The sequence below is a fragment of the Hydra viridissima genome, unplaced genomic scaffold, assembly GCF_058129835.1.
Source record: "Hydra viridissima isolate aposymbiotic clone 2 unplaced genomic scaffold, HvirCarnegie_v1 scaffold_2, whole genome shotgun sequence".
In the NCBI taxonomy this organism is placed as follows: Eukaryota; Metazoa; Cnidaria; class Hydrozoa; order Anthoathecata; family Hydridae; genus Hydra; species Hydra viridissima.
In genome coordinates, this window is record NW_028324301.1 from 15,422,621 (window position 1) to 15,448,768 (window position 26,148).

A 26,148-nucleotide genomic window follows, 5' to 3' on the forward strand; every position below is an offset into this window, starting at 1 on the left:
TACGAAAATTATAAAAACTTGGATTTTGTTATGGATGATGAAAGCTATTTTACCTTAAACAATAGCACATTAGCTGGTAATGATAGGTTTTATGCCGCTGACCCTTCTCAATGTTCTGACCAAGTAAGATACAATTTGCGTAAAAAGTACGAGGAGAAGCTCTTAGTTTCTTGTTGCATCAGCCCTCATGGAATATGCCCTCTTTATATTCATCACAATAAGCAGGCTATCAACCAGTACACTTATAAAGAGATACTAGAAAAAACTTTACTTCCTCTAGTATCAGAATATTATAAAAAATCTTTTTTATAATATTCTAATACTAGAGGAAGTAAAGACCGACTTTGCGTAATGCGATCGAGCTAGATCTTATTACTTTTGCGTAATGTGATCTAGCTCGATCGCATTACGCAAAGTCGGTCATCGATTTTTTAAAATTTTAAAAAATCAAAGTTGTACCCAAAGATAAACCCCCAGCTAACGTTCCAGAAGCAAGACCAATTGAAAACTTTTAAGTTGATTTAAAACGGGTAGTGTAAGAGAATAATTGGAGAGCTGAGAATTTGGAAGAACTTGAATCAAGAATTAGATATTGTTATTCAAAGATGAATAAAGAAATCTTTCTTACTCAAATAAAACATCTTTCAAAAAAACTTTATAATATTGCTAAATATGGTATTTGAAATAATTATTTTAATATATTTATAAACTACGTATACTAACATATTAACAGTTGAAATATTGAATAATAAAACTTATTAGTTCTTAAAATATTAGTTTTTAAATTTTGTCCAAAATTTTATTTATGAGGTGTTATCTTGCTTTAGTTATTTTCTTAGCAGATCATAGTGATAAAGATGTGGCAAACGTTCCCCCTGCTCAACAGCGCTACTGCAGATAATTTTCACTTTTTCTTCAGCTGATTTTTCAACAAATATTTACACTTAATCAAAGTCAGGCTTTTGTTACATGGGTCTAGGAAAATCCGCACAGCAAATAATAAACAGGTTACCACTGTTCAGAAAAAACATTTCTTGCAATTCTCCTTTCAGTATTTAAACAAATATTCTTATTGTTTTGAGCCTGTGATGTTCCAAGGGAAATTAGCTCTTGAAGCAAGAAAATGAGCTTGATAAGTTTATTAACATACTGTGAGCTTTTTCAAGAAAGGAAGCACAGTATTCTACGGTTCAAATGTTGATGCAGACTTGACAGTGAATTTTTCATTCAGTTTTACTAGAAATTCCTGAACTTGTTCGTCACTTTATCAAGTTTATATCAAGCTTTAATTGATTTGGATTGTTTAAGCAATATCTCTGAACTATTTTTAATAAATCATCAATATATATTAATTTTGTCCTTTTGTTTCCTTTTCTTTATCAAGTTTTGGTTTCTCAACGGCTGATCTCAAAAATCCGCACAAATATTAAAGAATATTTCTCAGTTTTTTTACATGCTTTCAAATTAAAAAAGGTATTTTATAGAGAACTGTTTATTTTATTTAATACAATAATTAACTTAATTCTCCATTTATATATATATTCTCCATAAATCACTTCATTTGCTCTGACACGGTCAACTAAACTCTTTGTGCATCCTACCATTTCTTGGACGACCATGGGGTCAACTTTGGTCAAACAATACTTAATTCTTTCTTTTAGTTGTTGGACTGTTTTTTTCTTTCCAGTTATTTTTGTACACAGAACTTTTCATGATGATGCTCTTCTTTAACGGAATGAACCTCTTTTGAAGACAATGCTCTAATTATGTTAATTGATATTAATCTGAAAACATGCTATGAAATCAATAAAATTGAATACCAGCACAAAAATTCCTGGCTACTTTCCAAAGCTAATGGGATTTTTCAGAAAAATTCTTAAGATTAATTAGAAATACGTGAATAAAGATAAGTTGACAAAATTGACTATACAGCTCGATACTAAAAGTATCAATTACTGGTTTGAATATCCCTCAATCTCGCTCTCTTTTAATGAACTAAATGCCGTAACGCAGACAAATACATGTTTTTTTATCCTGAAACTCATCCAGATTGTTGTAGCATTGACACACCACATTAAATCAGATTTGTTGAAGATGTGTTTTATGGGGTAGGTAATGCATAAAGCTGTAACATAAACTTTTGTTACTGCCATGGACACACTTTTCATTACATCTTTAACAAAGTGAAAGCCTCAAAAAATTGCGAACTTGACTTTAAGTTTTGCTGCTTTATTTTGTATGACCCTTTGACCATTGCAAATTGACCATTGCAAAAAAAAAATTCTTCTTTCCTAATCAAGTTCATCTGTCTAATTAGATTTTAACCCTTGAAAAATATCATTTAAACAAGTAAGATAATTGTTCTAAATATTAAAAAAAAGTAAGAATACAAAATGTTAATGTTACAAAATGTACTTAAAATGTTAATTAGTGTTTAATTCATTTTACCATGTCGTTATTATCATAATATTAAAATATTTGTAATATATTATATTTACAAAGCTATTGAGAAAACAAAAGGATAAAACACTCTGATAGTTTTGCTTCAGAAACTTATTTTTCACATATTATGATCTTTTAGATATATATGATGATATAGTTCAAAGAGGTCAAAAAGCAACTTTTTCACGCTCTAAATAAATTTAAAATAAAGAAAATGTAGAATTATGATTTGTGACTTCATAAGTTTTTTTAATATTTTATTTAGATATTGGTTTATTTTTCATTAATCTAAAATAAAAAAGTATAAACTTGTTGCTTGCATGTTTTAGACATATAAACAAACAATTTTGAAAGTCTAAAAAAAGGGATATGTTGACATGCTGTCAAATTTCTTAATGGCTCTTATGTTGAAAGCATATAATCTATGTAATACCCAAATGTTATTGACCATTCATTTTGCTTTAAAAGTTAGTTTAAATGGAACATTTAGTCTGCTTCTGTTTATATTAAAAAAATCTTTTTGTTTATGTCTCTGTTTTAACATAAAAATCAAAAACAACTGAGTAAAGTCACCTCGAACCATTTGATGTAATAGAAAAAAAAAAAAAAAAATTTAAAATTACTACTTTTTTTAAAGTTGACTAATGCCATGATACCATAAGTTATTCGTGTGGCTTTTCGGATCACTCTCTACTTAAATATTCGATAAAAAAGTAAAAACTGTATAAAGTCATTCCGAACCATGGTACACAGTTTTAAAATAAAAGTTTTCCCTATCAGTTGTTTTTCCGTTTTCCGTTATCATTTCCGTTTGAGAGAAAACCAAGAAGACAAATTTCAAACTAAGTTAAAAAATCTTTTTAAAACTTACCATGAATTTTTGTTTGTCTATCTTGTTTCCTACAAATCCCGAAGAAGCACTTTCTGATGATAGTAGCGCAAAAGGTGGAAGAAAATATTCAAAAGTGACATTATAAGCATATTGTTCTGAAAGATTGGTGTAAAATACTTGCAGAGTCAAAAGCAATAAACTTCTAAAAATATTTGTAAAACAAATATAAGGCCTATGGGATAAACCTTGCAAAAATGATCAAAATTACATCAGAAATATAATAAATGTAGGAATTAAAAGATGTTAAAAGATATACAACATTATGCAAAAGTTACTGCTGGAACCCAAAATAACTTAGAGAAAATTTGCAAAATAATATAGCGCAGAACTAGTTAATGCAATTAAAGACAAATTTTAGAACTTAACACCTAATTTGGAGTTACTGATTTTTAAGAGAATTTCATGGTATACTTATGGCGGTAAAAGGATATCATACAAACATTACAAATAAGTATAATAGTTTTCATCTTTATTTTCAATAATTTCTTCAAATAATTTAGGTATCTTCAAAAAAGTTATATGAAGGTTGCTTCAAAAATTTAGTATTTTTGTTTAAGCCTGTTATTGTTTTATACCAACATTCCCTGCAATTGTTCTATAGAAAAGAGACTTTTTCGTAACTCATCTTTCATATTCATTCCACAAACTAAATGGGTTTAGCTTATTGGACTTAGTGTCTTCAGGAAAAAATTTATCAAAGTGTGTTTAGTTTCATTATAATTGCTTGAATATGAAGTCCAACCCAGAAAATCAGATGTTTTTCAGTCCAGATAAATACATTTGATTTTCAGTATATCTTGATATTGCTCTCTCTTTTTCATTCTGCTGCTTTTCTAACTATAACCAACTCTATTGCCACCAAAATGACTCCAAACCATTTCAGAACCTCTACTATAATTTTTAGAAAGTGGCATTATTTACATCAGCCAAATGTTTTCTCTCTAGCTAATCTGAATACTTAGGCTCTTCATAGAATCTTTCAATATTTAAACGATTTTTATGTTCGTTGGGCTGATGCGCGTTGTTTTCAGTGATTTGTTACAGCTAAATTCTTCCACTTTCTAAAAATTTACCTAAACTGCTATTTCTGGTGCAGTTAGCTACTACGGTTATGACAATCATGCATACAGCCTACAGAAAAAACTCAAACTCTCAATTTTCTTTTGTTATTGTTAATGTATACACTCTAATTGATGTTGAATTACTTGTTGCAGTATTTCTATAAAAGTCTGAAAAAATTGAAATTTAGATATGTACTAGATATGTAGTAGATATGTAGTTATATAAAACAACTAATTTTTTTTCTCTAAATGTTTATTTTATATATACAAAATTTGTCATTTATTAAATTAGGACTTTCTTAAAGCATTTATTAAATTAGGACATTCTTAAAGCACTTTGTTAGGACACATCAGGGTATATTTAAACAAAAAAGTTGAAACAATTAAATTTATAACGTTTAAAAAGCTTTTATCTTTTCTTTGGAAAATAAATAAAAAATAATTAGTATTCACAGAAAAGCATTTACAAAGTTATTTTAAAACAAGCTACTTACCCATTGATTGAACCTTCATAGTTTATAGCTAATTTAGTCTTGCAATATGGAAGATGATCATTGATTTCTATTAGAAGTATTTTAGGATTTAATACTCTCTTAAAACAAACTTTTTTTGAATGTTCAAAATCTAATCAAGTATGCATGTATGTTAGGGGAAGTGGTTCTGAGGAAATTTTAAAAACCCAAGTACATAAAAAAAAAAAAAAAAATATTTTTAAAAAGTTTACGTATTTTTATTTGAAAAGGGTCTATCATCAAGTTTTTTCAGGTAAAAAAGTTTTTACTAGAAAAAAAAAAAAGAAAATCTTTAAACCAGTATTTAAAAGCTTTCCGAAAATTAGATATGGTTTTAGGTTTTTAAATAACAAAATTAATCTAACTGGTAAATGTGGCTCAACAGATACTGGAAAGAAAATAAAAAATTTAACATACTGAACTCAATAGTAACTTTACCATTTTAAAAAGTCTTTAGAAACACCATCAACATAATAAACTACAATTTATCCTTTTAAATTGAGCAGTAATTTCCCTTTTTATAATATTAGTCAACCATTTCTGCTTTTTCAGTTAGCTGAGAATCATTAGGTTTTCTGACATCTTTCTATTTCTAATCTTACTTCTTTATTCACTAGGAAGACTGAATGTTGACTTAACTCTGTTTGCAGATAATAATTGGTTCTGCTCTCATCTTCTTTTTTATATCTATGCTCAAATTGTTGCATCATTTCAACATTTTTTCAGAATGATCATTCAAAATATAAAACTGTGAGATTTAAAATTGCAAAACTGTGTTCGTTGCAAGAAAAAAATAGATATGATATCAAAGTGACAACCAGTCTCTCACCCTCTAATTATCCAACCCTATTATTGAGAACATTAGATGGAAAAAGTTCATCAACCAAATGACCAAGGGTTAGTGCCTTTTTTATATTGATTACACTGAAGCTATTTCTCTGATCAGCGTTTTAAATATAAAAAAAAGTCTGAGTCAGACATCTGAAAAGAAAAAAAAGAATTTTCAATGGCTGCTTTCTACTCCATAAACTTATTTTCTCCACAACCACATTTTTCCTAAAAAAAAGGAAGCATTTGTTGACTCTAGATAACTTGTGTGCTTGTAAAGAGATGCTAACACAGTACCAACTGCCTCAGGTTTTAAGCAAACTTTTTATGCCCTTTCATCTGAATTTAACATCTAGATCAGAACAAGGAGCTGTTTTGTTGCCATGTACTTGAAGATGCCACCTTGTCTAAAAACATACTAAAATTTCACTGATGAGTTTCAAATATGACCATTTGTAACAGTTTTCCTGCGCTAACTTAAATTGCTTAAACAAAAGTTGAAGTTTGAGGTAATATAGACTTACGCCTAAAAACCTAGCATGTGAACAGCTGCAGTTTATTTTAATTTGACATTGGCAGAAGAGGATAAAACTGTATGACTAACTCATCCGACTCTAGATTATCTTTCCTAAGATTGCGGTTTTTTGTAAAATTTTATTTTCAAAACAGTTCTTTTCACGATCACATCTAGAGTCTTCAAAAATATTTGAACAATTTAAATTATAGATTATCAGGTCTTATGCTTTTCTCTTTAGTCCTTGTTTCGCATAGGTAAACCATTCTAAGTTCAGTCATATCATTTCTACAGGCTAGTAGAAGAATCTATTTGTCAACCTCTCTTGCAAGCCTAGTAAGTGATCCTTTATAAAAACTAGTGTTGCTTGGAGTTGCATCAAAACATAGTCCTCATACTTTTGAATTATAATTATATTTTTCTAGTTATATCATGATTCCTAGATATAGATTTTCACCTAAAGAAGATTATAAGACACGTACTCTAAAAAGATGTCACTCTCCCTAAATATTCATAGACACTGCAATTCTATCATTCTTAGTCTTTTTTCCTGATTCATTTTGAGTAAAGACTTGCCATAAAAATGAATTACATATAGATAAGGGAATTTTTCCAAGGCTCTCATATCTAATTTATCAATTTCTGAAGTTTTTTCATGCTCTTTAAAGCAATTGAAGCACTGGGTCTGCATTTTGTGATATCAACTCCATAATCTTCAAGAAATGCGCTCGTCACTTCAGCGCTAGTGTCAGTAAGACTAAACTCTAGTTCTGAGGTAGATAAACCTCTATTTTTGGTGGTCCTATCTTCTTCCTTACACCTTCAGAAACCTACAAGCCATTTGTTTGTATATATAATGGATATGCATTCATAGATTGAATGTATATTACACCAAATATATTTTAATAAAATAATAAAACAAACCTTAAAATTTGCCTCTATCTGAGTTTTTTTTGTCCCTCCTATTTTGGTTCTTCAAATCTTTTCAACAAATCTAAAACAACCTTATTTAAAAATGTAGTAAACTTCCCTGATATGTTTATAATTTAACCATTTTACTGCATTACTTTTTACTCAAAACTAAAAAGTATCTTATCTATATCATCTTTATTAGGTTCTTAAGAATATTCATAATTTACATTACTTTAAATTTTGTATATATTATGAAAATTTAGTTCAAAATTTAAAGAAGTTCGTATTTTAAATAAGATATTTTCCAGTGATTAATGGTTTACTTTCATTTATAAATATAAATAAAGTTTTCTAGATCTGAGAACTTTCTGCATTCCTTTATATTTCTAAATATCTTTTTAAATTAATATTAGTCAAGGTAGATTTATTAGCCAAGGAATAATTAAACATTCTTATTCCAAGAGAAATAAAGTTTACAGCGCAAGATTTTCTGTGTAACAGGTAAGAAATATTTATTGTATGTACTATTTAACTTTTTGAAGTGTAATCTGAAAAGTTCACTAAATAATGACATTAACTTATTACTAAATGGCATTTTAAATGCAACTTTGATTATAATTGACTAATTCACTTAATCTATTGCATAACAAAAACTTGTTTCATTTTTTCTCATACTTGTTGTTTTACCCCAACAAAAGTAAAACATCTGATTTATAAAATCAGATGAAAACATTTCATTTATAAAATCATATATACATACATATATATATATATATATATATATATATATATATATATATATATATATATATATATATATATATATATTATATATATATATATATATATATATATATATATATATATATATATATATATATATATATATATATATATGTATATATATATGTATACACACACGGTGTGTCCCACAAATAACTGAACTTTATATTTAAATTATATAACATGCAGCGCCATCCATTGATAATTTGCAGCATAAAAAAGATTCATCCTCTTTCAAACACACCTACATTCATGTAAATCAGATGACAGATGTGAAAGTTACAGCCATTTCAATAAAAGAAAAACGCGTCCTAATGTTACAAAATGAAAATGGAACAAAGAGCGAATATAAAATTTTGTGTTAAACTTGAAAAAAAAATCGCTGAGACATACGAATTGATGAAAAAAGTTTATGGTGATGATTGTATGAGTTGTACTCAAGTTTATACATGGTTTACACGATTTAAAAATGGTCGTGAGGATTTAAATGACAATCTGAGGCCAGGTCGTCCAGAAGCTAGTAATCGTGCTAAATTGGTGGAAAAATTCCGTGAAATCATTGGTATCGATGCAAATTTTACTACGAGAATGTTGACTGAGGAATTAAATATAAGTAAAAACACTATTTGGAGAATTTTAACTCAAGATTTGGGTAAAAGAAAGGTATGTGCGTGTTTTGATTGACATGAATTAAATGAAGACCAAAAAATTGCTTGTGTGGAGCATTACAAAAGACATTGCTGAAACTGTTGAAAACGATCCAGACTTTATTGATTCGATCATAACTGGTGATGAGTCATGGTGCTTTAAATATGACCCTGAAACTAAGCGTCAATCTGCTGAATGGAAGTCCAAAGGCAAGCCAAAACCAAAAAAATTGCGTTTCCAGAAGTCTCGAATTAAGACAATGTTGATTACATTTTATAATTCGAAAGGTATTGTCCACAAGGAATTTGTTCCAGAAGGTCGAACTGTTAATGGAGAATACTATTTAGGCGTTTTAGATTGTTTGTGGAAAAGAATTTGTTGTGTTAGACCTGAATATCCAGCAGGAAAACAACTGTTTTTATTGCACAACAATGCACCGCCTCACAAGACCAAAAAAGTGAACAAATTTTTGATGAAAAAACGGATTTCTCTCATCAACCACCCTCCATATTCGTCTGATCTATCACCATGTGACTATTCTCTATTTCCAAAACTGAAAACCAAGATGAAAGGAGCATTTTATGATGATATCCCAGCCATTTAAGCAGCTGTAACTAAGATGCTGAAGAAAATTCCTATAAATGACATAAAAAAATCTATGCATGCGCTGGTTGATCGTGCCAAACGTTGTATTGAGTCTGATGGAGCCTATTTTGAATAAATAATAACTTTCAATGATGATATAATGTGTGTTTTATTTTATATCCAAAAATTTCGGTTATTTTTGGGACACACCGTGTGTGTGTGTGTGTGTGTGTGTGTGTATATATATATATATATATATATATATATATATATATATATATATATATATATATATATATATATATAACAAATTACCAGTTAAAAATATTCTCCTTTTAGTTTACAAACATTAAAAAGTATCTCTAGTTTTCCTTCTTTTGAAAAGCAGTTTTTTAACTTACTTGCACTTGAGGGGGTTATAAAAGTCATCTAATCAACCTGTAAAAAGTTTTTAGTAAGTTTTAACATATTTGCTCCAACTTTAAAATTTCCTCAAACGATTGCCTCTAATATGCATGCACTAACAAATTAACATACAGAGGAATAAAATTTTACAAATCGACATACCAACACAACCTTGACCATCAGAACTTAATGCCCAGCATTCATTGCAGCATTTATAGCTACCTTCTGTGTTAAAGCAACTACTTTTATTCCACAAACACAGATAAGATCCATCAGCACACTCATCAATATCTGATCAAAAATGTAAAGTATAAAAAGTCAAAAGAAAAATGTTTTAAAAGAATAAAAAACTAGAGGAACCTAAACTAAAACAGTATTTCAATTTTGATCTAAATATTATACTATTTACACAAAAGTAATAGATCAATTTAATGGGTCTTTGTATAAAATTTTAATCTAGATAGTTCCAAAAAAGTTTGATCCAATTAATTACCGGATTTATTGACACTCGAAGTCACTTATATCTTCAGATTGAAATAATCTTTAGGCAGATTTTGTGGTATGTTAACAGATATTATGTTGTTGATAGAGCTTTTGCTCTGCATGTGAAATCATTACATTGTGAATGACTTCATTGAATGCATCTTGATCAAGAATAAAGATAGTAAAGTATATCAGACCAATCTTATGTCTAATGAAGTCTTATGTCTAATGAAGTCTAAACAATTAACCATACTTAATACGGTGGAGCAATTTTCGTAGCAAAAAAAAATAAGTTTTAAACTTAGATTGGCTTAGGCTTGGATAGTTGCATATTAAAAAGAATAGGAAAATAATTTTTTTCTTCTAGTTTTCATGACCTCTTCAGGTTTCTCCATAGGATTAAATTTCAAAAAAAAATCATTTTAATGTTCATATTCTTTTTAGTTTTGATGCTATTTAATTTCTTAGTAAATTGACTTCTAAATGTAAAATTCATAACAACACACAAAATAAATGTTGAAAAAATGTGATAATGGTAAAATTAGATGTTAACTGCAGAAAAACATTGATTCAGTATAATTAAAAATTGTTTGGTTTTAAAAACTTTTACTTCATTATTAAGATATTATTTTGTATTTCAACCAATAAAAAAATAAATGAAGTAATTTTTAAAATCACTAGCAGGGTTGCCAACAGAAAAACTATAGGTAAACCTGTTGTAATTTAGCCGTAGAAAAGTTATATATTACATAAACATTCTATGGGGCCTCAACTTATACTTCACTTAAAGTTAAAGTTTTTATCAAAAAACTAAAGAACTGAGGAAAAACCTGAACAAAACAAGTTAATGTCATGAAGGACATCCGGTTTTAAAAAGTTGTTCCAACTCTTCCATAATGTCCAATTTAAATAAGAAAATGGCATTATGGAAATCACCAAACCACACAAATGTGGAACTCGAGAGGTAAAGCGTAAAAGAGAAGGTTACAAAGAAAAACCAATAATTCGTTTAAAAATCTTTTAGGCAGAATTTATATTTGTTTCAATGAATTTATGAAGTGTTTCTTAGTTTCAAACCTTGCTAAGTAACACTGAGATGTCAGCTTAGCTCGAATGACTCCATCTCTTGTTTTATGCCCCTAAACTAATGTAGAAGTATTTGATAATATCTTTATGCATCATTTAACTGCTTGAATGTGGCAAGGTTTCTTTACAATATCATTTGTATTAGAAATGTAAGAAATCAATTTTTTTAAATTATCAATTAAGATCTGCCTTGTTAAAGGAAGCTCATTGACATTAACATTTTCCCAACTAATCATGTCTACATAATCTCCAGTATTTAAATTCAGATTGGACACTTTAAACTGTTGATTAGACATCTGATTATCATAGAATTCCCAACATCCGATAACTTGCCATAAACCTAATTCTCTAACATGCATTCTTTTATCCACAACATAGCTAACAAAGTATTTTCAGGGTGACAGAAATAGGCATTTCTTTGTGATACTGGATTTACAATATTCTTAAATATGTTGGATAAGTAACAAGATTTTTTTATCATTCCATGGAAATGATTTGATATATACATACAAGTTGGTTTCATTTCTATTTCAAACCACCTGGCGGAGCATACTCGAACAACACTCTTGGTCAAAATTTTGAGATCTAATGATGGGTTTATCGTGAATACATATAGCCTTAAAGTTCTGTTGGTTGTTGTTAACCAATGTGAATGTGAGATCTTTCCATGATCTCTTAGTGACAAAGACACATGATATGTTACCTCTTGAAATTACTTTACAAGCATCAAAAAGATATTTCTGATCAGTACTTAATTCTTTTGGATTAATATTTGGAAGTTTCACTTCAATAAATTCAAATGAAACAACAGATAGCTTCTCACAAGTTTCAAACATTTTCCCAATAGCACTTTTGAGTTCTGCAGGATGATTTGTTTTCTAATCTAGGTGCTGTATAAGATGGCGGTAAGGTAACTCATTAGTGTGTAATAACCATGTAATCCACTGTACAGGGCAGAGAAATACTCTCAGATCCACAAGAAAATACCTTTCCCTAAAAGGATCTTTAACTTTTCAATGACAATAAAAAAATATAAAATTAAATGATTTTTAACTTTTCAAATACAATAAAATTTTTCATTAACTTATTGGGGAGACCGAGGCTAGTTGGCTACAGTTTTAGAGCTCTGGGTAAACCTTTCTGGGTGAAAGTTTTTGAAAATTTCAAACTGCAGTTCAAAAGAATATGAACTTGGCAAGCATGTGCAAGTGTCAAACATTACTACAGGGAATTGAATGCAGGAGCGAGGAATCTGCCCCACGTCACTCCTAGACAAGGGTGGAATTAGCGCATTATCTTCTAATCATTTAAAAGTTGATGGAGTGGTAGCAACAGCTATGGTTAACGCGGGATGTTCAAAAACAATTTTAAATCAAAATTTCATCCCAAAAATCAATGAAGATGCTTACACTCTCCGAAAATGGTAATGTTTGAAGGGAAGATTCATAAGTGCATTGTATCAGCGGTGACTCTTGAGGTTAATGGGATTAAAGCACGCAATGTAGTTCTTAGTAAATTTCTTAGTCCTCAATCTTAGTAAATTTCTAACCATTTGGAGTTAATATAAAACTTGGAATGAGTTCCATTAACTTACGTACACAAGATAACTCATCAAACATTCATATGAATAAATGATAAAGCAAAAGGAGAAAAGTTTTAAACAGCGACTGGGAAAGGGTGTTGACACAATGACTCATTAACTTACATAATATGTAAATAAACGATAAAACGTAAAGAAGAAAAGTTAAAACAACTGCGAAAAGACATAAATACGGAGATTCATGAACCTGCTACAAAAATAAATGATGCATAAGTATCGCAACAAAAAACAAGCAGAAACTAAAAAAAAAAATTCAAAATGCATGATGGATGGTAGAGATGTAGGAGACGGAGAGAAGATGGAGAGGAAACAGAGGGGTAAATATAAAGTTTTAAAGGGAAGAAAAAGAAGAGTAATTTAAAGAAAAGAGTCTTTGGATGAAAAAAAAAAAAAGTTTTTAAAGTGAACAAAAGAGAAAAAAAAGAAGGAATTTTCAATAAATAGAAAAGGTAAGAATTAAACAAAAGTCCTAAGAAATATTGATTAACGTAAATGGAAGAATAAAAAGAGAAGTAATTGATAAAACAGTAGTGAACACTACAAGTAAAGTAAGAGAATGTTATTTGCATTTTATAAACTCTATAAATAAAAGAGTGCTAACCACTTATATACTAATACACCAATAAAACGTTTATTGCGATATATTGTGTAATAGAATATTCTGAGTACGGTAAATACAACATTGACCCTTTAACGATGTAAATCTTTCCCTTTCCTAACCAAACTATACTTTAACTTTGTCCTTTCCTAATCGCGTAGTTCCCAGACCCTCAACCTTGACCTCAACCTCCATGTACCTTCCACATAACCCTATACCTCCTATTTCTCACTACAGCTTCATACCACAAACACCACTTAAAAAACTACTATATATTAAAAACGCCGCTCTCATACTACCATAAAAACTTTAAACTGTAATTTCAAACTCAAACAGTAAGTTTCTGTTCAGAAGCTAAAAATTGTCAAAAAAAAGATTGTCATATTTTTTATTTTTAATTAAAGACAAACAACTTTTTAAGTTTTTTAGTTTTGTAGAAGCTGGTAATTTTACTGGAAGAAAAAATAGATGTTCATAAATACTAAAAAAAAGGAGACTTAATGTTTTTCAGAAAATAAACAAGCAAAATTTAAAAATACTTCATGTTTAATTCGATATGTTTGAATAAATTTTATATTCTTTAAAACTGAATTACAGAGCTGATTACAGCAGTTTAAAACACGCTTTTAAATGGCATTGTACTTTTTTTTTTTTAAACTAAACAGTATTCTCCACTGGAGTCAACTCAATCATTCACATTTGCTGAACAGCTAAAATTAATTCCAGGGTTAATTGTTGTTTTTATATTAATATAATTAATCTAAATATTTTTATTGAATTTCAATTTTTAAATTTTTAAATAGTTGGAAATGCTTTCTTTCATTAAAGTTCTTGTGCCAATATTTGTTGAATGTTCAATATCTTCAATTTTAAAATGAAGTTTGCATGCTAAAGTTGTATCCATAAGCAAATATTTTTGTAAATTGATAAAAAATTGTTATTACTTATTTAAATAAACAGTCTCCATGGGAGTTTTAATTTATTGATTGTCTTTTTTCCTTAAAAATCAGAAAATACATTTTCATATAATGGAATACAGCAATTAGCTCTATTTCTTCATTTGGAACTTTTTGTTCAATTCCACAATGCAAATCAACTTTTTTTAAATTTTAAATCTAGAGCAGGCAAAATAACTCATGTTAAAATAAATGTTAAAAAACTGGGAAGTTCTAACATTTAGTAATTATCATCAGCTGAGGAAACAATATATTATTTTTACACATTACATCATAAAAATATTGGATTTGTCTATAGTTTTGAATCCCATTAATTGGCTTTACTTACTATAGCTGTGTGTATACTGCAATAGTTGTATATTGCAAGTTTAACATAAAAGTGTAAATATATTCAGCTCTTTTATTAAGGATATTTTTATGCTATATGCATATAACTTCTTGGAATTGTTCTTCAAGATTTCAGACATTACTTCAATCACATAGGAACAGCTAAATAGTTTATTTGTCGAAGATAATTTCTTGTTCCATTCTGCCAAGTTGGCTGTCTTAGGCTACTAATATTAAGCTTAAATATATCTGAAACCCCTCAGATTTCTCAATTTGGGCATACAATGAGGTCAGAGCCAGTAGCTGTCAGCATTACAATATTGATAGCATCAAGGCGACCATCTCTAAGCAGTTTTCTCACATACATGATTTTAAAAACAATTACGTAAAATTCAGATATCTATTTGATCCAAACTTTATGCTTTAATCTCATGGTTTGAACTGAAGATCTCATTGAAGGAGGTTCGAAATGCTTTTAACTTTTTTTACCTCCCTCAATGCACATGCAAATTATGTGCAAGCAAGTTTCAAAATAATGTTAAAACAAAATATCAACATCCGTAAAAAAAGTTTAATAAACCATAAAAGTAAGAGTTAAATTTGCAAATGAGATTACTAATAATTATAGTAATAAAATGAAGGTGTAAATTGAACATCTTAACATTCTAAGTTAATGATTTTAAATATTTTCTGAAAAAAAAATTATGTTAAATGATAAAATTACCATGAACATGAAAAAGAAAAATGAAGATAATAATAACCAATGCATACAAAAAAAATTAGCTTGTAGATTTTATAAATACTAAAAAGAAGCTTTATGTAAGTCAAAATATAAACAAGATTTAAATTTTATTAAAGATTAGCAATTGAATTTGTGAGATTATATTTAATCTCACAAATTCAATTGCTATTATTTTACACAGTAGAAAACAATAATGAAAAGATGCTAATTCACAAACGAAGAAAGAATAAAAGAAAATTTTAAAAGATACAAGAGAAATATTTGATGTTAGGTTACAGTTAGTTAAATGTAAGGCAGACATGTTTAAGTTGTAAAGGACATCTGAATGGTACAAAGGAGTCAGGAAAAACACATTTGAATAACACATTTGAAAAACACATTGACTTGGAGTAGGAAAAAAAGTATGAGAAACTTCAAAGGTATTTTTTTTTTTTTTTGATAACCTTTATATTAGTTGATGACTTGCTAACTTTAATTAACCGCAGATGACTTGCTAACTTTTATTATAACCCAATTAAATGTTTTTCTTCATCTTTCACCGCCCGCCCATACATAAAACAAAAAATGGATTATTAAAGTCAGAGAACGAAGAAAGGGAGAAATATTTTTATTAACATAACTGCTTATTCTTGCTTCGCAACGTTTTTGTCATTTAGCTTTTTAATGGTATATATTCCCAAGTGATCGGTTAGAATTTTCCAACAATGAACAGAAGCTGAAAACAATGTAAACAACCTCTAAAGTACCCCAAATAAAGTGACTGACTTTAGAGAAGACTTAGCGGCATCACATAGTACGAGATTGTAGCTATGACAGACACACGGTACATCAACAGCTAAGGGATTTATTTCCAAAATTCTCCTTTGAACCCCAATATATTTCCCTTTCATTTTCGCTCTGTTGTCATAACCCTGACCCCTAAAATTGTTCAATTCCAGTCTGTATTTATTTAAAACATCTATAACAACTTTAGTGAGTCTTTCACTAGTCGACTCATTGACAGACAAAAGTTCTATGAAATGTTCTTTCACTGATATTTTATCGTCATTTGATGATAAATCAACAAATTGTATTGTCAGTGAAAGTTGCTCTAAATGAGTAATGTCCTGAGTACAGTCAGCTATAATGGAATAATATTTTGATATCTTTGCGCGCGATTTAATTTCTGACTTCACTTTTGTACCTATCAGCTCTATTAATTTGTTTTGTATATCTTTTCCGCTGTAGTGGTCTGAAACATCACCCTTCGTAGCTAACTGCAAGTGCTCCTGCATAACTGGATCAAATTTGACTAAAGGTTGTACTACGCCCAAGAACTTTCCATTATTAGGCGTATATAGTTTGTCGGAGGTACCTCTGAACGCCATATTGTTTTCAGCTAAATAAAGTGTGATATGCATCAATCTAGACAAAACATTATTCCATCTTGTTGTTTCTTTTCTGATCAATTGTTGTTCTTGGCAATCTGTTTTCCTTGTTTCTAGTCAATTGTTGCTCTTGGAAGTCTGTTTTCTCTGTTTTTAATCATAGGTCAATGTCGAACCATGAAAGGTAAAACTTCTTATGAGAAGTGCTATTTTCATGAATTTTTAACATTGCTGACAAGTGTTTCCAGTTGCTATATCCTTCAGATACTAAACGCAACGTTGATTTACTATCAAATAGCCGGCAATAAAAACAGTAAACTCGATCTTTAGAGACGGAATATATTAACCAACGACGCAGAATTGTTTCGTTGTTTGCAAGTTTTTTTGTGAAATGATAATTAGAGAAATGCTGGCCTGTATCATTCTTTGGAAAATTATCAATGTGAGTTTGTATTTGGCAGTTAGATAATATATGATTAATAACTTTGCTATTTCGAATGAGTGGCCATATGGCTGGATCCGATATATTCATGAAAACAGTGCTTAAGTCATCTGGAATTTGTATGCACATCACCAACGGAGTTAGTTGCACATCTCCATCGCAAATAGATATCGTAGTTTCAGCACAACTTATCTCATCACTTAGAGAAACTTTGTCCACAATATCTTCAATATCTGATCTACTGATGTATTCGTTGCTATTCCAGATGTAGATTTCACATTCAGGTCTTGATTTTTCGTAGTGATATATTTCTCTATATTCATAAACTTTTTAGTTTTTTGAAATTCTTTTTCTTTTAATGCCTTCCGTTTTCTATATTCTGATCCATATGGTTTTCTTTTGATAAGATCATTGTATTCAGACATTTTGCAATAAATTAAGTATATCTCTGTAAATCCAAATATATTTAAAGATAAATTACCACAATAAAACTTCGTTATTGCGCTATTTGAGCAAGAGAATTTTCTAATAGCGTAATTGCAGCTCAGCACTTATTGGTTAATGACCTTTATTAGTGTTAAAAACTCAACACCGATTGGTTAATTACTAATTTAATGTTTTTTAGCTTAACTCCGAAAACTTATTTACGTCTTTGTGGAGTTTTCTTGACGTTTTTTTATCATGGTTTATTTTTAACGAGTGTAAATAAGTACTTACAACTATGTAACTTTTCTTTTCGTTCGTAGACAATAATAAAAGACAATAATAAGTTTTTAAGTAAAATAATAGTTCTTTTAAATAATAAAAATGAGATCCAATCTCGACCAGTATAATGATTTTGCGCTAAATTTCGCCCATTTATATTCGGCTCCCTGGGCCATCGCCCAACCAGGCCCTACCCTAAGGCTGCCACTGGCTGGAAAGGAATGTTATTATTTGACGTGGCAGGAATTATCAAGTATAAAAAAGGTACATGAAAAACATTACACAAAATCTTGAGGTATCTCTACACCCAAATCTCCAACCCTTCAAACCTCCGAACCTGCGACACCATATCCTTATAGCGTTAACGTGAGAGTAAAAAAAATATTTGAAAAAATTCTCACTAAGACCTGCCTTTCAATAAAAAAAAGCAAGGAAGTAAGTAAATGAATTGCATCATAACTGCATATATATCTAAAGATTGGACTAATTTATTTAAAATCTAAAAAGAATAAATCCTACAGATTTAATTACTCTTTCGTGAAATTAGAACTTTTGTGATATTTTATAATATCTTATTAAAATTTGGAGAATAATATTTAAAAGTAACTCAGTTAAAACTTTTTTAATATTAATAAAAGGTATTAAACTTTGCTTTCATGTTTTCGCTTAAATACGTAACTAAAAAATTTATTTAGCAAATGTTTATTGGAAAAAAGTACTGTGTGATGAATGTCTCCTACCTATGCATGTATTGTTTACTAAACTATAGCCATTTTTACAAGTACAAATAGCACTGGTTCCATTTTCATAAACACATACTTCATTTTTAGACGTTTTGCAACTGTTTGTAGAGCATGACAGTTCTAAAGAAGATGTAACTGTAAATAAATTTAGTGACAAAGTTACTTATGCCATTAACTCAAAAATTTTTGGTGCCTGCAACGATTTTATAAGCCAAGCAAACTATAATTTAACTAAAAAAGGAAAAAATACATATTTCAACAAAAACTCAAAATAACACTAGAACGATATTGTTTATAGTTATATGAACCTGCTTCAGGTGTGGTGAAGCTTGAAAAATTGCAGTTAAATTTCCCATAAACGTTCAAACTTTCTCTAGCAGTGCTCACTTTAAAGCAAGGTATGTAAGTTGTGTATGGTGCTAGCGATGTTAAGTTTATGAAGTCTGTGTTCATTGCTTCAAACTCGTTAACAACAATGTCACCATCTGCAGACAGTATTCTTACTTTTAAACTTAGAGTTGGATGTCCCGGTACAGGCTCTTCTACCCACTGCATGAAGTTTTTGTTTATTCTGTATGTTGAAGCTGAGCTTATTTTTTCTAAAACATTTATCTGCTGTCTTATTTGCTATAGATAGCTGAACTTAACTCAGAATGAAAAACTAAATAAAAGCTTCGTGCAACCTTTTTTGCAACAAAATGTTATCTTTTATCATAAGACAATAAAACTCACCTGAAACTAAGTAATCAGAAATATATTCGTATTTGAACTTTTTTTCTAAAATAAACAAGAAAACTTTTGTAAGTTGTTAAATTTTCAGTTAAAATTGTTTTGTATATAAAAACATCTTCAATGCAAAAACAATGAAAAGAACGCTTTTCAATGCGAAGGTAGTTTACCCTTGTAGTCTCTCCTGAGCAAAACTCTTTACAGTTTAGAAAACCTATCCTGGTTAAAACTTACACCTATAATAATCTCAATAAACAAAATTAAACTGCTGCATATAACTGTTTAACATAGAATTTCCTTATCTCCACTACAGTCATCTTCATTTTATAAGAAATTTAGAGTATTTTTTATAATATAATATCTATTCACAATAAAAGTGCTAAGTTCCAGAAATTTTCAGCAAACTCTTTTTCTTTCTTTTAGTTTTTGCCAATCAAACAAATCAAACAAATTTCTAACTATAAACACAAATAAAACCAAAAAGAAACTGCCATGTTATCAATTTCTCATGGTTTGCTACCTTTCTAAATAATACAAAACTGCTTACGTGTTTTAAAACTTGCTGCTTCCCAGTGTTCTCGGTTTGTTTCGTTGATTAAGTTCAAAGTAAGGTTTTCCCCTTGAAGAAAAATGTAATAGCCTGGAAAGTCAAACGACTCAAAAGCAGAAAATCCAGAATACCATTTATCTTGGTGATGAATAAAAGAGACCTGTTTAGCTTGCGAGCTATTACATTTCATCAAAAACAGATTTTTTCCAACATTTGTAATAAACAAATCATTCATTGATTTTATAGATATTTTTGTATTTGACCCATCTAAACCTAAAATCAAAAGATGATAAAGTTGAATTAGATGTAAAATTAGTTAAAAGAAAATGTTTTATTTTCAAAACCTTGTTATTTCATTAAAATCAAATTCACTAAAAACACTCAAAGGTGTTGAAACAACTTTTTGACCATGACAGTTAACACACCAGTGTAAAAACACTGCATTAATTTAGAGGTTATAAGTGGAATGTCATGGCAATGTAAAAACTTTTTCTCATGATGCAATAGCCTGAAAATACAGTTTTCCAGGCTATTACATCGTGCAAAATTTTGCATTCAAAATGCCTTGTTTTATTAACTTTAATATTGGTCCATGTGACCAATATTAATGTGAATAAAACTAGGTATTTTGAATGAACCAGTATTGATGTTAACAAAACAAGACAATATGGACCAATATTAATGTTAATAAAACAAGACAATGTCCTTGTTTTATTAACATTAATATTGGTACATATGACCATATGATTTGTTCATGCAATCATATGATGCAAATGATTGTTTCTTCAACACAAAAACTTAGATTGAGTTTATAGTTTAAACTTTTATTATCAAAAGTTTTACTCAGTTCAAACAGAAACCATTTAAATATCGTTCAAATTTGTTTAAATATGATAAAAGTTTTTCTCAAAAGTTCATATTTTATTTAAACAGATTTAAAAGAACAGAAAACTAAATAGTTTAATTGAAATTTAACAATAGAAAGACTTCATTGAGAACAGAGAGAGATTATATGCTTTAATTGCCTAAATACAGACAAAAATATGTTTTACTCGAGGAAAAACCAGAAGTGGAAAAGTTGGCAATACAGTTTTCAGATCATGGCTTCATTATAGAATGAAGTACTCATCCATCTGACATATGTGCACTTATGTTAAAAGCTTGTATTTAAAGAAAGCAAGTGTAGTTAAAAAGACTTAATGCATACAATAAATATTCATATCTCTTATGTAGTATTTCTTATACCCTGTATACACAATGGTACATCAGGTATATAAAGAATTTGTATTGTTAACACCTTCACACAGCGTTATTTAATTAAAAAATCAGCAAAATCTTCCAAGTAGAGATGGTTTTCATGCTTTTTTTTTTTTTTCAACTTTTTTGGCAGGATGACATGGGCTGATAGCTTACAAATTTTTTTGAATAATCATGACATTCAACTTACAACCTCTATTGATGATGTGTACAGTCTGTGCAACTATACCAATTATGCTAGAATAAAGTTAAGATACCATACATGTTCAGGCTCCTAAAAAAAATTGCAATGATAAAAATCTTAAATAGCAAAAATAAAACTTAAAAGCTAAAATAGTACCTTTAACAAAATAAAAAATTTCAGGATTGCAATTTCTATGTAATTGAAGAGTATCATTCTTTAAATAAATACTTGAGGTAGGGTTCTTAAAAGGAACTAAGTTTATTTCTGAAAAAAAATATATTAAACTTATATTTAAAAAAAAAGATAAAAAAGTAAATACTTGTGAGCAAACAGAAGATAAGACAAAAAGTTAAAAAAGATTTCTTACATTAAGAATATAGTAAGAAGAAAATTCGAAAGTTAAGGAATTTCAAAAATTTGTAGGAAAATTTACAGATTTACAGAGTTACAATTGATTACATTATCTAGTTAAGAAAAAATAATACTTGAACCTTTTATAATGTCACTGTAGCATTCTAGGAATAAAAAGTAAAACATAACACCTTTATATAAAACAGAAAATCTTGTGGTTTAAAATTCTTTTAATAATGGCAAACATAGAAAACAAACTATGTATTTTTAGAGAATAACCAATGTATATATTTAACATGATTGAACTTAATCATACATTAACTATGGATATCTTTAAAAATAAAGTTGTTAAACTAAGACATAATTTACTAAAATAGCAACTTAAACATATGAATATTATTTTACCTGGATTAACTCCATATACTTCCATATCAACAGCTAAACTATAAACTGATAACGGTTGGTAGCGAACATATCGCCCACTTACACAACTACTACAAATAATGTCTAACTTAATCAAAGCTTTGGTATTCTCAAAATAATTAATACAAACAGTGTAGGTTGACATGTTCTCATAATCACTAACTCTTATTTCAAATGAGTTCATAATGTTAGCATTTGTTGAGTTCAAGATGACCTTAAAACAAAATTTTATTAATAAATTATATCAGACACCTCCTTGTAATATATGTTTGTTGCTAGGATTATATATATCTTGGATATATATTTATTGCTTGGATTATATCATGTAAAGTATGTTAAGCTATTTTTCCTGATTCATGATTCATAATAAAGAAGTTTGTAACTACTCTTCATTCCTATAAAACATAAAAACTTTAGCTACCTTGCAAATGATTTGTGATCTTTCCAAATCCACCTGTTTCCAAAATGAATTTGACCCTGGTAATATTTTCACATTCTTATGAAAAGCCATATCATACTCTAAAAAAAAAACAAAAAAAAACAAAGAAAGCTTCATATTTTCTTTATTAGGATGCAATAAAGTTATTTTCAGCCAAACATAAACACTATAATCTATAAGAATAAATTATTTGACAAATGTAATACCATTGTTTCGATCGGTTAATGACAGCCAAGATGGATCTACAAGAATTAAGAACTGAAATAAGTAAATCAAAGTCAACTTCAAAAAAAAAGCCATAACATTTTGCAATCACAGTTTTTAACCAGAAATGATGTAAAAAAATACTTTTAAAACAAACAGAAAAATCTATTTAAATAAATTAGTGACAGAAAATTACTTTTTAAAATAATTTTTGCTTATCACAAAAAACAACTAAAAGCAATCCATCTTTGCACAAGTTTTACTAAAGAGATGAGAACTATTTACTTTTTACTTTGAATGATGAAGCATTTAAATGGATTGTTTACACACTTCATCAAGTTATAAAAAGTCTGAAATGTAAAGAAGGTATTTATTAAACATGCATTCTAATTTTTCCTTATTGAACATAGAGTAAGAATGTAAAATTTTAGAATATATTGACTGGATGTTTTATTTGTAGTGTACAAATTTACATAATAGCAATTCAAAAGCTAGAGAAAAAACTTTGATGATTATTAAAATATATCATTAATAATCATCAAAATGTTTTCTCTAGCTTTTCACTTGGAAAAGTATACAGAAAATCCTGTATCTTTTTGGCATTAAATAAATTGAATTTAACTTTCCAAAATTATAAATTAATATAAGCAATATATTACTTTTTAATCACCTTTTTTCATTCTACAGAAACCTCTTTCAGTACTTGAGATAATAGAAGTAATAGAAGGTGCAAGTAATACAATCTAAATGTTAGGGCAAATCTCCTGAAGATTATTGTTACAAATCTATGTCAATTTATTAATTGAGGATTTTTAGCTTTTTTTTCTGCAAAGGGGAAAAGAGAACACTTTATTTGTTACTATCATTATTATTTATTTAGAGTTTGAATTTTTGGTAAAACTTTTTTTACAATATTTAATGCCCAAAAAGTTAGTAACATTGACCTAACTTTTTTTTTACCAAAACGTGGAGCATTAATTTAAGTGTAGTTATTTTATTTTGATGCTACAGTTAACCAATTAAAATCATTTTGATGCCACAAAATTACCAATTAAAGTTAAACTACTAAAAACTAACTGAAACTGAACCAAAGTATTTATTAAAAACCAATCAAAACCAACTAAAACCAAACCAAAAACTTTAAACGAAGACCTGTTTCATTTTAGAATTGTAATGAATTTTAAGAACTTGTTTAAGATATTGTTTTACTTCTGCTTGGAGAGCACTAATAGATCTGTTTATACATGTGTTGATGTGATGTGCTATTTCACACTAAAATTTCATTAGTGTGAAATAGCATATCACTTCAACATATACACAAACTGTTAGATTGAAAGGCATTTGCTTAGAATATTTAAAAACTTATTTGAAAACACTCATGCACTCTCTTTTTCATCTTGACTATCACTTGAACATCCAAACTTTCAGAATGTAAATACTCAAAACTATTCATTTTGCTGTGTACTCCAACTGGTGCTCTAAATCAAGTACCTCCAGAAGGTACTCCAAATAACAAGAGATCAATAAGTTTAATTGTTCTTGTCAGTCATCCAGTTATTCTTAATAGTCATCATATGGTTGTTCAAGTTGTCACTTGGCAAATGCAATAATCTCACTTGGAAACTGCAGTGTGCCCACATCAGATGTTTTATAATAAGTAAGCTGCTAGTTATTCCAATAACTAAGCAAAAAGTTATTATAATTATAATTATAATTATTTTTTGCAGCATCAGCAAGCCAGTTAATGAAAATATAATTTATCTTCAACCACTAAACTATTAAGTAGGCTAAACTTTTTAAATGTGGTAGCAAATGTTGCAGCTGCAATACCATGTTGGTATCAGGCTGAACAAAATAATTGTTTATTTTCTTGTATATCAACAAACAAACACTCTATGCAATATATATATCTATTAGTTTAACTCTTTGTTCTTGAAGCATGTGGCCTATTTAAATTTATTTTTAAATCCAAATCTATATCTTGCTATAAAATAGGCAAATAAAAAACATTTACTTATTCTGCAAAGGAGCATAAACTCTCCAGTCACAAATCTAGCATTATTAGTATTAATATTGGTACTCCAATGTGCAGAAAAATCTTGATATACAGTTTGACCAAGCAGCCCCATTTGAATAGAGCATCCTTTTGGAACTCCCTGCCAATTACCAACCTGCATTATACGCTTACTTTTAATGCCTGTTAAAAAAATGAAACAATAAATCAGAGATAAATAGTAGAAAAAATTAATATAATCAGTGCAGCATACAAAGAATATGATCAGCAGAGCATTTTATTTCAAAGAAAATATTATTATGGAATGCCACAACCGAATATTTCCATTGCTGAATGGCTCTTGGGTGTCCAGTTATTTAAGCTCAAAATGTTATTAAATATTTCTCATGAGTTGTTCAGATAATTCAGTATAGTGAACTTTTGCAAGCATTTGATATTAGTTAAAAATTATACTTAAGATATTTGTTAATAAAGTTTGCAAATAATCAGAAAATTTTTGTTTATTAAAACAAATCTAAGGATTAAAATACTTAACATATTGTAACAAATGCATATTTTATATATTTTTCATTCTACTGGAATGCAAAAATGTTTAAATCAACTTATTTTTTCTTCTTCTTAAAAAAAGAGTATATAGTTTTTTATTAATAAAAAAAAAAAAAAAAAAAAAAAATCTAAGTTTGCAAAAGTTTGTTCATGTTGATTATTTTTTTATTTTTTATTTTTTTGATTGGCTTTTGTCCTGCTTGGTATTTTCTCTTGGAGGACTTTTGTTAGATTTTCAAAAGAAAGCAATTTTAGAATTTTTTCATTAATTGGTTCAGTATTTTTACTAGCTGATTTGAAACAAAAATCACAGCTAGATGTTTACATCTAACCACTAAAAGGATAAATTACTCTACAAATATGAGATTACTTTCAAAGTTTTGATTAGGTATCTTTCTGAATGCAAGAAGGAAACTTATAGTGAAAACAGTTGTTTGAAAGAACAGAAAGTTCAAAAAACGAACAGAAAAAACAGAAAAGTGTCGAACAAGCAAATAAAGCAGTTAGGTTAAAAAATCAGATCAAACATTTAACAATTGACAATTTTTTTTGAAGTTCAAAAATGTAATAAATAAAATATACATTTTAAAATTAGATCTTGTTTTATTAGAAGAGAATATAAACAGAGAAACAATCAACATTTTTAAAATGTTGCCTTTTTAGGTTCAAAATTTGAATATCTGGAGAATATCCTGAAAATCTCCATTTTTTACAAGTTATGAAGATCATGGTAGTATGATAATTGTTTAGAGTATATCTAGGGCTCTGTTATCTATGGAATGTCAAACCTTGTGGAATTGTAGAGCTAATGATGTTAGAC

At 28.5% G+C, this 26,148-nt stretch overlaps 2 protein-coding genes across 6 annotated transcripts in view; one reads left to right on the top strand and one right to left on the bottom strand.

Annotated features, from left to right (window-relative positions):
* Positions 1–26,148, top strand: part of LOC145186566 (uncharacterized) — a 337,374-nt gene that overhangs the window by 143,313 nt on the left and 167,913 nt on the right. The gene's annotated exons all lie outside the window — the stretch shown is intronic.
* Positions 1–26,148, bottom strand: part of LOC149892192 (uncharacterized) — a 44,395-nt gene that overhangs the window by 9,542 nt on the left and 8,705 nt on the right. For 2 of the 5 annotated variants that reach the window (XM_090077439.1, XM_090077441.1), the window contains exons 16-28: positions 24,783–24,965; positions 22,771–22,806; positions 22,547–22,644; positions 22,108–22,339; positions 21,843–21,866; positions 21,508–21,615; positions 19,908–20,183; positions 19,364–19,408; positions 18,940–19,230; positions 18,629–18,751; positions 9,745–9,873; positions 4,890–4,956; positions 3,314–3,476 (exon numbers count right to left, since the gene is read on the bottom strand). In XM_090077439.1, the coding sequence (XP_089933565.1) occupies positions 3,314–3,476; positions 4,890–4,956; positions 9,745–9,873; positions 18,629–18,751; positions 18,940–19,230; positions 19,364–19,408; positions 19,908–20,183; positions 21,508–21,615; positions 21,843–21,866; positions 22,108–22,339; positions 22,547–22,644; positions 22,771–22,806; positions 24,783–24,965 (1,775 nt within the window). Of the gene's footprint in view, positions 1–3,313; positions 3,477–4,889; positions 4,957–7,173; positions 7,244–9,744; positions 9,874–18,628; positions 18,752–18,939; positions 19,231–19,363; positions 19,409–19,907; positions 20,184–21,507; positions 21,616–21,842; positions 21,867–22,107; positions 22,340–22,546; positions 22,645–22,770; positions 22,807–23,075; positions 23,119–24,782; positions 24,966–26,148 lie in introns of those variants that run through there. The other 3 variants (XM_090077440.1, XM_090077442.1, XM_090077443.1) reach the window with 3 other exon arrangements.